Below are 16,077 nucleotides of genomic sequence, written 5' to 3' on the forward strand. Positions count from 1 at the left end.
ATGTTTGTGTGCATCACTCAGCTGGTCTGTGTTCAAAGAATACAAATTCCTAATAATGCTAATCCTTGGAGGATCCTCAACATTGTCAGACAATAAAATAAAATAATTAAATATTTTTATATTATGCTCTAATTTGCCTTATTTTTAGCCCAATTAACTGCAAAGTTCTTGAGAGATGAGTTTAAATTTCTAATTCTTAGTGTTTTGTTTTCTTACATCAGTAGAGTTTGGAGGTTGACATTTTTTGGATGATTTTTTTTCTGTCCAAACTCTTTTTGTACTTTGTGACAAGAATTTCTTTTAGACTTAGGTATATGATCTTTGGGGAAAGGAAAGGCAGGCAAAGTGGGCAGATACATCTTTATTACACAGAAAAATTGATGTAGCGAAAGACCGGGACTTGTACAAGGAAGGTATGTAGATGAAGTGTTGGTTGTGGAACTTACGAAACAGACACTTTTCCCCTCTCTCATGTGGGTTGTGGAGTGGGGCAGAAAGTGGAAGAAGGATTTCATGAAAGAGTAGCATTGGCACTCATCCTTTGAAGGATGAGTGCCATTTCAACAAGGTGAGAATGGAATTTTCTGCTGAGGAACAAGAGACTAAGTTGAGAGAAACTTGATACTTGGTTTTAACCAAGATATATCCAGAACTTGCTTTTAACTGTGCTGATCTACATCTGCACTTTTTCTTTATATAAAGATTACTCTGAACACAGAGAGTTCTTTCACAAACCTTAAAATGACAAGTAAATATTGCTTTTGAATTTTCAGGTATACTGAAAAAGAAAACTATGTTTTGAAATGGGAGCATTTTGATAAAGATGTGTTAGATTTTTTGTTTGTTTGTTTTCGGGTCACACCTGGCAATGCTCATGGGTTATTCCTGGCTCTGTGCTCCAGGATCACTCCTAGTGGTACTTGAGGGACCTTAGAGGTTGCCAGGATTGAACACCCCAGGGATGTGTGCAGAGCAAGCATCCTAACTGCTATACTAGTTCTCCAGCCTTCAGAAATGTACTTTTTTTTTTTTTTTTTACTTTTTTTATTGAATCGTTGTGAGATAGACCATTACAAAGCTGTTCATGATTGGATTTAAGTCAGACAGTATTCCAAGAGAAATGTCACTTTAGAAAAATTTATTTTGCATCCCATTACTTAATATTCCCACTTAAGAATTATGCAGTCCATTCATGATGCAGGGTTTTTGTTGTTGTTGTTGTTTTGTCTTTTGGAGTCATACCTAGCCTGGCTCTGCACTCAGAAATCATTCCTGGCAGTGCTCAGGGAACCATATGGGATGCCAGGGATCAAATCCAGATCCGCTGCATGCAAGGCAAATGGCCTCCCCACTGTACTATCGCTCCAGCCCTGTGATGGGGTTTTTAGACTACCCGGAATGCTCATGTCCTCCCTTACCATCTTGACCTTGTTGCTTATGCAGGGAACATTGTATTTACCTCCTACCAACTCCTCCTTAATCCTTCAGAGAACACATCATTTATTTTGTTTTGTTTTGGGGCCACACCCAGTGCTGCTCAGGGCTTACATCCTGACTGCACTCAGGGATCACTCTTGGCACTGGTAAGGCTTGAGGACCATATGTGGTATTAGGGATCAAACCTGGGTTTGCAAGCAAGGCAGGTGCCCTACCTGCTATACTATTGCTTTGCCTGGCTCTGTGCTCAGAGATCATTCCAGGAGGTGCTCTGGGGCCCATTGGCAGTGCTGGGGATACAATAGAGATAGGACACTGCACAGGGCACTTGCCTTGTATGCAGCTACCTGGGTTCAATCTCCGGCATCCCTCAAGCACCACTAGGAATAATTCCTGAGTGCAGAGCCAGGAGTAAACTACTGCACATTGCTGGGTGTGGCCCCAAAATTGAGAAAATAAATTGAGAAAACAGAAGTCAGTGATATGCAAGGTGAGGACTGCCCTTATCCTCTGTGTTATCTCTAGAATGGAGAATCCATCTTAGACACATCTCTGGAAAGGCATTCTTGAGTCTACATACGCATTTTATAGTCTTAGCTGTGTGTCCCTCTCTCCCAGTGCTTGCCCATCCTGATAGAGCTGATTTTGTATATTGAAATGGTCTGTTTACTTGTCTAGACCAGACTTTGACCTTTTCTGAGGGTGGGAACCGGATCTTACTTGTTCTGTTTCATAATAAATGCAGCAAATACTAGTTGAATGAGAGTAGCTTTATGTGAAAAGATTTAATCAAAGTAACTAAATCCATTTACTGCTTGGGATATTTTTGCAGACGGAGCTTTGTATTATGTTTGTCATCATAAATCTACGTTTTCTTCTCTCCCAGATGACTATAATTGGTATGTATTAAAATTCAATTGAAAAAAAATAATAGTCTGTTAGCTGTATTTAAAATGATTTAATTTTCCAGTATTGTCTGTTAATTTTTTTCTAATTCTTTAATTTTGTTTTAGATTTTTTTTCAATGCCCTAAATTATCTATTATCTGGGCTTAAAATGTTTTAAACAAAAATCATTATTATTGTGTTTTAGTGAATACGAATTTGTTATAAGACTGATAATCCTGTTAGAAATGCTGTTTTTCTTCCTGAGGCATTCTTTAGTTTTCTAAAAAAAGTTAATTGGTTTTTATAGTTTTTTTCTTAGGGTTCTTATCTATTAGCTTAAGCAGTTACTTTTATTTGACATTGAATAGTCCCAAATTACAGATATTTAATTCAACCATAATTTGTGTGCTACTTATTCAATTCTAGTCACTGTGAAGAACTAGGTTGATTATGAATAAGACATCTTTATCTCAGTCTCATGACAGAAACTGAGTATTTTTCCATTTTTTTCCTTTTTTTTTTAAAGTTTTTAGTCACACCCTGCAGTTCTTAAAGGGTTACTCCTGGCTCCACACTAATGAATTACTCCTGGCAGTGCTCGGTGGACCATATGGAATGCTGGGGATCAACCCCAGGTGGGCTACATGCCAGGCAAATGCCCTACTTGTCGTACTATCCTTAGGGACCCAGAAACTGTGTGGGGGGTGGTTTGGGCCACAGGCTACTGGTGCTCAGGATTTACTCCTGGCACTGTACTCAGGGATTCATCCTGACAGGCTGAGGAGACCATTTGGGGTGCCAGAAATCAAATGTCAGTCTTCTGCAAGGCAAGTGCCCTGCATGCTGTACTTTTGCTCCAGCCCCATTGTAGTAATACTATTTTCTTTCCTCTTGATACTAGTCTTAATTGGAGGTTTAATTGTACCTTTAGTAAGTGCTAAAATAGTAGTGAAACTAGAGTAGGACTTAGGTAATACTTTTGAACCTATTCAAATCTAGTTAATAGATTTCATCTTATAGCTGTTCTAAGTTCCCCATCTTTCACTGGGCATCACTCCAGAAGCCAGAGAGCTAGCTGTGTGAACTTGGTGCAGGCTCTGCATGTATGAGACCCAGGTTTTTTGTTTGTTTGTTTGTTTGTTTTTTTACCTTTTTTGGGTCATACCCGGCGATGCTCAGGGATTACTCCTGCCTCTGTACTCAGGAATTACCCCTGGCATTGCTCAGGGGACCATATGGGATGCTGGGAACCGAACCCGGTTCGCCCATGTGCAAGGCAAATGTGCTATAGCTCCAGCCCCGAGGCCCAGGTTTCATCCCAAAGAACTACATGGTGTCCTGAGTATCACAGGAGTGACCTTTGAGCACAGAGCCAGAAGTAGCCCTTGAGAACTGCCAGGTATGGCCCCCTCTAAAATAATAATAATAATAATAATAATAATTCAGTAGCTGAAATGTGTGTTTGGTCATGTAATGGTATTCAATCCCAAAATCTTTGTGAAAGAGCCTTATCCCATGATAGCTTAAATACACTCTATGGTTTAATTGCTGATTTACAAAAATACTTACTTTTATATTTTGGTTTTTGGGCTACACAGAGCAATGCTCAGGCCTTTCTCCTGGCTACATCCTAAGGGTCATCCTGGGAGTGTTCAGGGACAATTGGTGCTGGGGATTGAATTAGGTTCAGCTGTGTGCAAGGCACGTGCCCTACCCACTGTAAGATCTCTCCAGCCCTAATTGCTATTTTGATTCAAGTCCACTTGGCCTTAAAAATCCTAGGAACTTTAGTTAGTAGACATTTAGAGAACCATGAGTTTATTTTTAAATATTTATTTATTTATTGGTTTTTTGGTCACACCCAACTGTGCTCAGAGCTTATTCTTTACTCTGTACTCAGGGATCACTCTTGGCAGTCTCAGGGGACCGTATCAGGCGCTGGGGATTGAACATGGGGCCAGCTGCCTATAAGACAAGCGCCCTACCCACTCTACTGTTGCTCTGGTTCCAAATGAGTTTAATAAAAGCTGATAGCCTTTTTATTGCTTTTTGGGACACATCCAATGATGCTCATGGGTTATTTCTGGTTCTGCACTCAGGACTTAATCCTAGTGGTGCTTGGGGGACTATATGGCATGCTGGGGATCGAACCCGGGTGGACTGCGTGCAAGATAAATTACCTACCCATTGTACTATCGCTCTGGGCCCCATGATAGTCATAGTCTTTAGAATGTGTGTGGATGCTATAGTAGCTACCAGGGTCTTTGAAAAAAAAAAAGACAGAATCAGTTGGTGCCTGGAAGAAGTAGTTTTGTCTATTTGTATTGTTTGGGGGCTATGTTGTAGCTAGGAGAGCTCAAGGTCCACTCCCAGCTTGGTGCTCAGAGGTCACTACAGGCAGTACTTGGGGGACCAAGTACAGTTTTCAGGGACTGAACCCCATGACTCTTGAAAAGCATGCACTGGGCTAGTTCCTTGGCCCTATTCAGGGGATTCTTTATAACTGAGTATTACATACTTGATGGTCTTCAACTTGAATGATTCAGCCATGTTTTTCTTACAATTTTTTGTTGGGGCCACATCTAGTGGGGACAGGGGCAGAGCACTCCCAGCAGTGCTTGTCTTCAGCAGGGTTCCCCTCTGTGGCCCCCGGTCCCCATCACCCCCATGGTGCTGAAGGAGCCATGCGGTGGTGTTGGGGATAGAACACTCCCTCGCTCATACATACATACTAGGCAGGTATTCTTACTACTTTAGCCCTATCTCTGGCCCTTTTTCAACCTTTTTTTTTTTTAAATTCCGGGGTGGTTGGGGAACCATGCCCAGTGTTGCTCTGGCTCTGTGCTCAGGGGTTGCTCCTGGCAGGCTCAGGGGATTTTACAGGATGCTGTGGATTGAACCTGACGAGCTGTGTGCAAGGCAGATGCCCTGCCCCTGTCCTATCACTCACGCCCCCATTCATTCAACCTTCTTTTTTGTTTTGTTTTGTTTTGGGGCCACACCTGGTAGTGCTGAGGGCTTTCTCCTGTCTCTGTGCTTAAGGAATCTCTCCTGGCGCTCTCAGGACCGTATGGGATGCTGGGGATCAAACCTAGGTTGGCTGCATGCAAGCGTCCCACCTGCTGTTCTGTCTCTCCAGCCCCATTTTTTTAAACCTCTGAGACCAGTATTTAGATAAGGAAGAGAAGTTTTAATAATTGTGATGAAGCATGAAGGTCTTTTCCAAAGATTTGGATGGTTTAAAATGGAATGATTTGGAGACTAAGATAAATGAAAGAGTGGGTATATGTTAAGGATTTGCTGTTGTACTTTGGCTTATTTTGTGGGATGGTCTGAGTTATCCTTTATAATGCAGGGAGTAGAGTTTCTAGGCCAGTTATCTGTCTTCTTTCCTTCAAGGATTCATGATTAATTAATTTCAACTCTTAAGAATATTTATTCTGCTTTGAATAAACTCTTAACTCTGTATCTAAAACATTCATTTTTTAGCAAAGTTGAGCTTGCTTTGACATCTGATGGGAGGACGATAGTATGCTACCACCCTTCTGTGGACATTCCGTATGAACACACAAAGGTACGTATGGGGAAACCTCTTAGAATCTTTTATTTGCTGGTGGAAACATGCATTCTTCCGTATGATATGCAGAGTTTGATATATATGTGTGTGTATTTTGTTTGTTTGTTTTAAATCGCTTTTGCTTTTTTTACTTTTTCTTTTGAGCTATTCCTTAATTTTTTAAAATTATTTTATTTTATTTCATTTTTTAAAAACCCTTGTAGGTAGACTAGAGATCACACATGGCATAGGTGAGGGTCTTGGGCACTTTGGTGGTGTTAAGATGAGGTAATGGTGTACAGCAAGGTCATAAATGTCAACACCATGGTAAACAGATTGCCTGGCTATAATCAGTTAAAACAGTAAATTCTCTTTGCTTTTGCTTCTGTTGTTATTGGGATGACAAAGAGTTGCTCACAGGCTTAGTTGTGTCACTCGCTGGGAATCCCACGTCTGGTTCTGGCGTTCACACATTTGGCTATGGTGCTTGCTGCCTTTTTGTTTTGCTTTGTTTTGGTTTTAGATTTTGGGCCACATTCAGTAGTGCTCAGGGGCTTGCTTATTCATAGCTCTGTGCTCAGGTATGGTGGGCTTGATGGACCACATGGAATGCTGAGGGTGGACTGAACCTAGGTTGGCCACGTGCAAGGCAAGCACCTTCCCTATTTTACTACCTCTACACTCCCTGAGTACATTCTTGGCTGCAGTGCTTGCACACCTGCATGGGGTGGGTGGCACTCTTTCAGCTGTGATCACGTACATTCTGGTTGTAGTGTCCACACCACCATGCTCACACCTGCTTACATGGATCCTGACAGCCGTACTTGCACATTTTGTTGTTGTTGTTGTTGCAGAGTTCCCAGGGATCAAATACTTTTATTTATTCATTTATTTATTTTTTAAAAAGACAAATTGCTATAGATGATGCGCTAGAGTTTCTGGTGTGTGTGTGTGTGTGTGTGTGTGTGTGTGTGTGTGTGTAGCTTTTTGGGGTCACACCCAGCGATGCCCAGGGGTATCCTGGCTCTGTACTCAGGAATTACTCCTGGAAATGCTTGAGGGACTATATGGGATGCTGGGGATTGATTGAACCTGGATTGGCCACATGCAAGAAAACCGCCCTATCCACTGTCCTATCACTCTGGTCCCAAGAATCAAATACTTTTAGACGCCATGCTCACACACTTCTGGCCACAGAATGCCGAGGCCCAGCAGTGCAGTTGCCAGACTGTGCTTAGCACATTGTCAGTAAGGTAGAGGTTGAACTTGAGGCCTCCTGGTTGCAGAGCAGCTGTTTTTTTGGCACTGAACCATTTCTGAGCCCCTGGTTTTGTTTTTGGTCGTTGGACTGTACCTCGTGGTACTCAGGGCTTAATCCTGTGCTCAGGGATCAGGGGATGCTGTGTGGTGCTGGGGACTGAGCTGTGTTCAGCAGCATACAAGGCAAATGCCTTAACCCTGTACTATCTCTCCAGACCCATTTTCTTTTTTAAGTTTTGTTCGCCACTAGCAACAAAATGAAGCATTTAAACATTGCAAACATCACTTTCTGGTCTAATATTTAGTAGATTTCTGACAGGGATCATGTACTAGAGACTAGTCTTTATAAATGCATTTTCCCTGGTACTAGAGAAATAGTACAGGGGTAAAAGCTTGCCTTGCACACAGCCAGCTGTGGTTCAATCCGCTGCACTGCAGAGGGTCCCCTGAGCAGGAGGGATCCTAAAGCACAGAGCTAGGAATAAGCTAGGAGCACCACTGCCCATGGCCCAGACAACAAAACCAAAATGCATTAGATTGTTCCAGACTACTCTTTGTTACAAATTTTGAAAAACTTGTATTTTTACAGTGGTGTTCCATAATATTTTTTTGGTTATATTATTTTTGTTTGTTTGTTTGTTTTTTGTTTTGTTTTTGGGCCTGGTGATGCTCAGGAGTTACTCCTGCAATTAGGTATTACCCTCCTGTGCTCGGGGGACCAGGTGGGGTGCTGGGGATCAAATCTAGGACATTCCTGATATTCTTTTGTTTGGCCCTTGGTTTTCTATTTGTTACTATAGTTTCCACATCTGGATGACCAAAGAGGGGCCAGGGCCACTTTTTGGGCATCATCAGGAACACTACCACTCGAGCTACTCCCAGATTTCCGTTTTTTGTTGTTGTTATTGTCCACCCCCCCCCCCCCCCCCTTGCGTTTTGGGTCACAGCTGGCGATGCTCAGAGGGTTACTCCTGGCTCTGCAATCAGGAATTACTCCTGGCGGTGCTGGGGGGATCATATGGAATCTGGGTTGGCTCTGTGCCTGATCCCTGTTTTTATTCTAATATATTGTATTTCACTCAAACTCTACTGTTTCATATTTGAAATAGTTTCTATGGGGAGGGGCGGTTTGGAGGGCACACTTACCCGTGCTCAGGGGTTACTCCTGACTCTCCACTCAGAAATCACTCCTAGCAGTGTTCGGGGGATTACATGGGATGCTAGGGATTGAACCTGGGTCAGCTGCGTGCAAGGCAGGTGCCCTATCCTCTCCTCTGTACTATCTCTCCAGTCCCCTTGAAATAGTTTCTTTTAGTTCTTTAAGCTTGAGAATAAAATATTTTCTTTTACCGGGTTTCTCAGTCTCATTTAAAAAAAAACACTAAATTAATATTCTTAAATATCACATAAAATGTAGGCTTGATTTTCCCTTTTTTTTTCCTGAGAAGTAGGACTGCAGTTCTAATGGACCATTTGGTTCTCTGGGCTCTGGAAACCATATTTCATACAAAGAGCTTGCCTGGTTGTTGTAGAATAATAACTGAGACTGGCTTAAGATATGTCTCTTTGTATTTTGGTAGTCTGCATATTGTTTTCCAAATCAGGTAAAAAGATTCTTATCTTTGTGTCAGGTTCATTTTATTACAAATATTAATATTCTAAAAATTGTTTTTCTAGGATTTGGTATTTTTAATTCAGGAAGATACTGTAATTTACAAAGATACTGTCCTCCCGTTTTTCATTGATTTGCTCGAGCAGGCCCAGTAACGTCTCTGTTTTTGAGACTTGTTACTGTATTTGGCATGTTAAAAACATCAGAGGTAGCTTGCCAGGCTTTGCTGTGCGGGCGAGATACTCTCAATACCTTGTCGAGCTCTTCGAGAGGGGCAGAGGAATCGAACCCGGCTCGGCCCTGCTGGCTGCGTGCAAGGCAAATGCCCTACCGATGTGCTATCTCTCCAGCTTAATTCAGGAAAATAAAGGTATTATACTGAGGGCAAACTAAAACACAAAAACACCGAACAGTAGTTTAGAAAGATATAGCAAAAATGTAAGTACTTTTTAGTGGCTGTTTTAGTGAAGAACTGAAATGTCAGACTTTGAAAATTTTTAATAAAACAGTGGAAATTCAGGATGACATTTGTGAATGCTTCATAAGGTTGACATTCAGTTTTATTTCAGCTTTCACTTTTTACTGAAACATTTATATACCTTTCTTTGAAGTTTAAGTAAATCAAACATGTCCTAAAAACTAGTTGTAAGTCTTATGGAGGCTTTTGCTAATGATATAAAAGAATCTATAAATGACATTATTTTTTTTATCTCTGGAAAAATTGTTTTTAATCATATGAAACAGGAAATTTCTAGTGTATTAGAATTGAAACTACTTTGGAATGGGAAGAGAGACAGTGAACATTTATTAATACTTGAAAATGACTTATTTAAAAAAAAATTTGGGGAGGGGTGGGCACACTGGAGGTGCTCAGGGCATACTCCTGGTGGTGTTCTGGAGACCATGTGAAATTCTAGGTCTGCAGCCTGCAATAACCGTGCACAAGACTAACACCCTGCCCACTGTACTCTTGCAATGACCTGAAAATGACTTTGTAATACTAAAATATTCAGCCTTTAGCAATAGGTATAAATAGCCTAAAGGAGAGAGAAAATATGAAATGCTCTCATCTCATATTTGCTAGTACCTTTCAAGGTCTGGTGATAATTTGCAGATACTTGCATTTTCACTTTATATACAAAGTTTTTTAGAAATTATTTTTTGTACCGTTTAGTTTGAGGGGTGGTTGGGAAAACGGAGACAATGGTGGCGGGAATGGTGACAGTGATGTTGGAATTGGGGTTGGAATGTTCAATGCCTGTAACAAACCATCATGAACAGCTTTGTAGACCATGGTGTTAAAGTGGGGGAGAAAAAGGAAATTTCAATAAAAGGATTTTCAATAAAAGGATTTTTATTATATCTTTAATTTTATGCAAGGTAGAGACTAGACAATGCTAAACAAGAATAAGCATAAAATCTAGTTTTGAAAATAAAAAACTAAGGTACTAACTATTGGGGGAGAACCGACTTTATTTATATTTGGGTGGGGGCTTTATTGGGTGTCACACCCAGTGATGCTCAGGAGTTAATCTTGGTTCTGCAGTCAGCAATAACTCCTGGCGATACTCGGAAGACCTCATGGGATGCCAGGGATTGAACCTGGGTCACCTGTGTGCAAGGCAAACACCTGACCTGCTATACTATTGCCCCAGCCCCGAGAACCAACTTTAAGAAGGAACTTGATTATTGGAAAATAAATCCAAAACTTGATGTAAGAAGAAAAATATATGGGATTCCTTAGTGACTAATATAACTAAGTACAATACTGGTGGGCTGGAGTGATAGCACAGCGGTTGGGCATTTGCCTTGCACGCAGTCAATATGGCCAACCCGAGTTCGATTCCTCCGCCCCGCCGAGAGTATCTCGCCCGCACGGCAGAGCTTGGCAAGCTACCCATGACATATTCAATATGCCAAACACAGTAACAACAAGTCTCACGATGGAGACGTTACTGGGCCCGCTCGAGCAAATCGATGAACAACGGGAGGACCGTGACCATGACAATACTGGTAAGGGCTTATTTACCCACCAGGAGGTACTCTTATGAATGACTGAATGTATTATTTATTTTATTGTAAACACAATCAAATGCTCACTAATGCTTTTACATTTTGATGCTTAATTTGAGTTATGATTATTTTGTAGCCTATTCCTCGACCAGATCCTGTGCAAAATAATGAAGAAACACATGATCAAGTCCTAAAAACCAAATTGCAAGAAAAAAGTGAATATATTGAACAAGGACCTATGATAGAACAACTTAGCAAAATGTTTTTTACTACCAAGCACCGTTGGTACCCTCACGGACAGTAAGTTCTGTTTTCTTTTCTTCTCCCACCCCTTTCAAAGGAATACATAACTACCCTGCATGAACAAATTTCTGAGGCTATTTTTGGCATGGGAACATTGGCACCCACTTCAGATATATATTGAATTATATGTTGGGGGGGGCAATACTCCGGTTACTCCTGGCTCTGCCCTCAGGGGATCACATGGGATGCCAGGGATCAAACCCAGGTTGCCATGTACAAGGCAGGTACCTTACCCGCTCTTCTCTTATCTCTGGCCCCCTGAATTGTTTTTCTTTTTTCTTTTTTCTTTTTTTCTTTTTGGGTCACACCCGGCAATGCACAGGAGTTACTCCTGGCTCTGCACTCAGGAATTACTCCTGGTGGTGCCCAGAGGACAATATGGGATGCCAGAATTTGAACCCGGGTTGGCTGGCTGTGTGCAAGGCAAACACCCTACCCGCTATGCTATTGCTCCAGCCCCTGAATTGTATTTTTAAATCAACATATAATGTTGGTGAAATATAATGGTGCTTCATTTTTAAATTTTATTTATTTATTTGGCGAGGGCTTTTTGGGTCCCTACCAGCGATGCACAGGGGTTCCTCCTGGCTCATGCACTCTGGAATTACTCCTGGCCGTGCTCAGGGGACCATATGGGATGCTGGGAATCGAACCCGGGTTGGCCGAGTGCAAGGCAAACGCCCTCCACACTGTGCTATCACTCCAGCCCCCTTATTTTATTTTAATTTAATCACAGGTTTTAGTAAATTTGGTAAGAGTTCTCGAGCATTTGATTTGGTGTTCTTATCTTCACCAATAATTGTTCTCGTCCTTAACCCGTAAGCAATTTCTTTAAAGATTTTAAGGTGTTGCAGGGAAAAAGGGATGGGGTGGGAAGTGGACAAGAGAGGTGTAGAAAATGATTGGGCAGTGTATGTTGTTCTTATTTTCTTTAGAAAGTAGTTGCACACTTCCCCCCACCTCCCTTAGAAGTTCTTTTTTTTTTTGGTCACATCAACAGTTCTCAGGGCTTACTTTTAGCTCTGTGCTCAGAGATCATTCCTTGTATGCTTGGGGGACCATAGGGGATTCTGGGGATCGAACTCGAGTTGGCCACATGCAAGACAAGTACCTTACCCTCTGTACTTCTATGTATTAGTATATTTCCCACTTGTCTTTTTGCAAGTACGCTTGATTCTTGAACAGTGTTCGTGGGAGGGGTGGGTATAGATGCAGACCCTTGAACAGTTGAAAACACACTCACAGCTTTCGACTCCCCCCAAATTTTGTTGTTTTGGGGCCACACCCAGCAGTGCCCAGGGCTTACACCCGGCTCTGTGCCCAGGGTGGCGTCCCTTATGGCGAGAGCTGGAGGACCATGCAGTGGCAGGACTTGAATCTGGGCTTCTTGCGTATGAAGACTGCATTCTCCCTTGGAGCTGCTCTCCAGCCCAGCTCCTCAAAAGCTAACTGCAGTCATCCTTCATTATCCTCTGGGAACCAGTTTCAGTAGACTGCAGATACCAAAATCTGTGAAAGCTCGAGTTCTTATCATCAGCCATCTGTGTCTGTGGCTTCCTCATCTGTGGCTTCAACCAGCCGATAGCTGGGATTGTTTGGATCTGTCAACGTAGAAAACTCAGACAGAAAAAGAAATTGTAGATAGTGGCTTCTTGCTGTTTTAACCTATTTTGTCATCTGTACACACATTTTATTAGGCTTTTTAAAATTTTTAATTTTTGTTTATTTACTTATTATCTCTCACACATGGCAAAGCCTGGCAAGCTACCCGTGATGTATTCGATGTGCCAAAAACAGTAACAAGTCTCAATTTGTTGTGAGACATTACTGGTGCCCGCTCGAGCAAATCGATGAACAATGGGAGGACAGTGCTACAGTGCTATTTATTTATTTATTTTGCGTTTTGGGTCACACCTGGCAATGCACAGGGGTCACTCCTGGCTCTGCACTCAGGAATTACCCCTGGCGGTGCTCAGGGGACCATATGGAATGCTGGGAATCAAACCCAGGTTTGATTTGCATGCAAGGCAAATGCCCTATGCACTGTGCTATCGCTCCAGCTTCTTAATTTTTATTTTTATTTTGGGGCTGTGTCCAGCAGTTCTCAGAGTTTGCTGTCCACTTGTTGTTGGGAACTGGGTGGTGCTGGGGATAGAGCCTGGGTTGCCACATGCAAAGCCTGCCGTGGGTCTTCTATGCCAGCTCCCAGCCCCACATTACAGTCATTCTTACAAGGTAATCTGACTCTGACTTTATAATTTTTTTCAAATTCTTGTTTATTTTCTTCTTTACAAAACTTAACTGGTTGGTTTTTAAATAGTTTGTGTTTATTTGAGCAGACTTTGTTCTGATTCATTTAGTCATCCCGCTAGCTGGCACACTTGTGACAAAACATGTTTATGGAGTGAATGAATTCTATGCATTCAGCAAGATGCTCTACGAAGTGCTAGATGATCAGAACCACAATTCATGTTTCAAGTTGTTTCAAAGAGGGTAGATGAAGAGGCAGAATGGAGTGATGGAGCCTTGAGTAGGTGAATAGTGGTTACCCATGGAAAATGGGAAGAAGTTAGGGATAACGGCACTTCAAATAGAATATTGCTAGGGAAATTGTGTACTCTGTGGTAATTCATATTGACTAGAATCCAGAATATGATGGGGGGGGTGTGGAGGGAGATAAAGAAAAGGTTCCAAAGAATTTATGTTGCAAGGGGGAGTGTAGATTTTTTTTTTCCCCTTTTTGGGTCACACCTGGCAGTGCTCAGGGATGAAAATACCTTCTTTCCCTCCCTCCCAGGCCTGCTCACTATTACATGGACCTTCAGATTAAAAATAACCAACAAGTTCATCTTCCTCATTTGCAAACCTGTTTGCCCAGTTGTGTGAATGGCACAAACATCCACCCAAACACACCTGTCGAGATCTTTCGAGGCCTCGTGTCTCTTCCCTTCCTCTCCCCTCCCACACTGTCAGGTCACCCACTGCTCCTCATTATGCACAGCCCTCTCCTCAGTTTCCCCCTTTCCTGCTCTCACCGCTGGCCCTTTCATTTAGATTGTGGACATTCTCATCTGGACTTCTCTGCGTTCTCCAACAGTTCTATGCCATTATAGTCTTTCCATGTATTCCTTTATCCCAGATACACTGCATCTACCTGATAGTCTCATGTATTAGCACTGGGCATGGCAGCTCCATGTATGTCTTAAAACGCAGCGGTGAAAATCTACAGAGGCCAGAGTGGTAATACATCAGGTAGGGCATTTGCCTTGCATGCAACCAACCCAAGGTTTGGTCCCCATCATCCCATATGTTCCCCTAAGCACCACCAGGAGTGATTCCTGAGTGCAGAGCTAGAGATACTGCCAGACTCTGCCACTTCATTTTTTTACTGAGATTCACTGAGTATAAATTACATTCATAGCATAGATGTCATATAGTCGACCGTAGTTTTTCAAATTTCTCCATTCTTTTCGCAGTACCATTGTCCTTCTTTGTTGGTGGGAAGTAAACTGACTCAGTGTCTATGGAAAACTCTGGGATTTCTAAAAAAAAAAAAAAAAAAAAAAAAAAATAGAGGGATCAGAGTGATTATGCAGTGGGTAAGGCCCTGTCTTGCACACAGTAGACTTGGGTCCGATCCCTGACATCCCATATGGTCCCCCATGTACCACCAGGAGTGATTCCTGAGTGCAAAGCCAGGAGTAACCCCTGAGCATCACCAGGTATGGATGGCCCCCCAAACAAAAAACAAACAAATGAAGTTAAAAATAGAACTACCATATCATCCAACATTTCTACTCCTAGGTTTCTGTGCCAAGAACACAAAAACACTAATTGGAAAATTATGAGCACCTTTGTTCATTGCTGTGCTGTTAACATTAGCCAACATCTAGAACAGCCTGTAAGTGCAGAGCAGTAGTACAGCAGGTAGGGCGCTAGCCTTGCAAGTGGCTGTCCAGGTTTGATCCTCAGCACCCTATATGGTCCCCCCAGTCCCACCCTGAGTAATTTCTGAGCTCAGGGCCAGGAGTAACCCCTGAGCATCCTCAGATGTGCCTCCCCACTGCATCCCTTCCCACCCCGGAAAAGAAGTTATGTCTGTGTGTGTACACATACATAGTGGATCACTACTCAGCTATAAGAAAGTAAGTCTTTCATTTTGCTACAACTTAGGTGGAACTAGAAGGTGTCATGTAAGCAAGATGAATCAGAAGGGGAAAGAGAGATACCAAACGAGCTTACTTATATGTGGTATATGAAGCAAACAGCCTGGGACTCCATGCCAGGCTATTTTCACTCGGGACGCCCCAGAGGGGGGTGGGTAAGAGCCCTCCTCACCCCAAGGGACCCAGCCCCCGAAGCTGACCTCCACTACCCAACTGCTGCCATGCTTCAGGCCACTTTCCGGACACTTCCTACCCATTTTCCATAATTACCACACCATGTTTGGAGTTCAGACAGTAGGCAACAAATCATACAGAGAACCCTGCAAGCTACCGAGAGTATCCCGCCCACATGTGCAGAGCCTGGCAAGCTCCCCGTAGCAGATTCGATAATGCCAAAAACAGTAACGACAACAGGTCTCATTCCCCTGACCCTGAAAGATCCTCCAGTTGTTGGGAAAGATGAGTAAGGAGAGGCTGCTAAAATCTCAAGGCTGGGACGAATAGAGACATTACTGGTGCCCGCTCGAGTAAATCGACAAACACCGGGATGACAGTGATACGGTGATATAAAGGAATAAGTCAGACAATAGTGTTGCAGGCAAATAAATTCCTATATTCTGATAGAGCAGAGGTTCCAGGGCAGTGAATGCATGGAAAGGGTTATGTTTTTGGTCCCAGTGTTCTTTACCACTTGCAGTGGGGAGTGAGGGGGCATCTCTTGCAGCTGGGACAACACTGAAGACCAGGTAGCTGCTCCGAAAGAGGGGGAAAGTCTTTTTACATTGGTAGAGGAATAATGGAACTACAGTGATGAGCTGCTCTAGTAACATTGTACCACTGAGA

At 42.5% G+C, this 16,077-nt stretch overlaps 1 protein-coding gene across 2 annotated transcripts in view; it reads left to right on the plus strand.

Moving 5' to 3' along the window:
* MRPL42 (mitochondrial ribosomal protein L42) overlaps nt 1-16,077 on the plus strand; it is a 39,920-nt gene that overhangs the window by 11,733 nt on the left and 12,110 nt on the right. For both annotated transcript variants that reach the window (XM_056117262.1, XM_056117272.1), the window contains exons 3-5: nt 2,270-2,336; nt 5,814-5,898; nt 10,902-11,065. In XM_056117262.1, the coding sequence (XP_055973237.1) occupies nt 2,270-2,336; nt 5,814-5,898; nt 10,902-11,065 (316 nt within the window). The remainder of the gene's footprint in view (nt 1-2,269; nt 2,337-5,813; nt 5,899-10,901; nt 11,066-16,077) is intronic.

The sequence above is a fragment of the Sorex fumeus genome, unplaced genomic scaffold, assembly GCF_029834395.1.
Source record: "Sorex fumeus unplaced genomic scaffold, SorFum_2.1 ptg000003l, whole genome shotgun sequence".
Lineage (NCBI taxonomy): Eukaryota > Metazoa > Chordata > Mammalia > Eulipotyphla > Soricidae > Sorex > Sorex fumeus.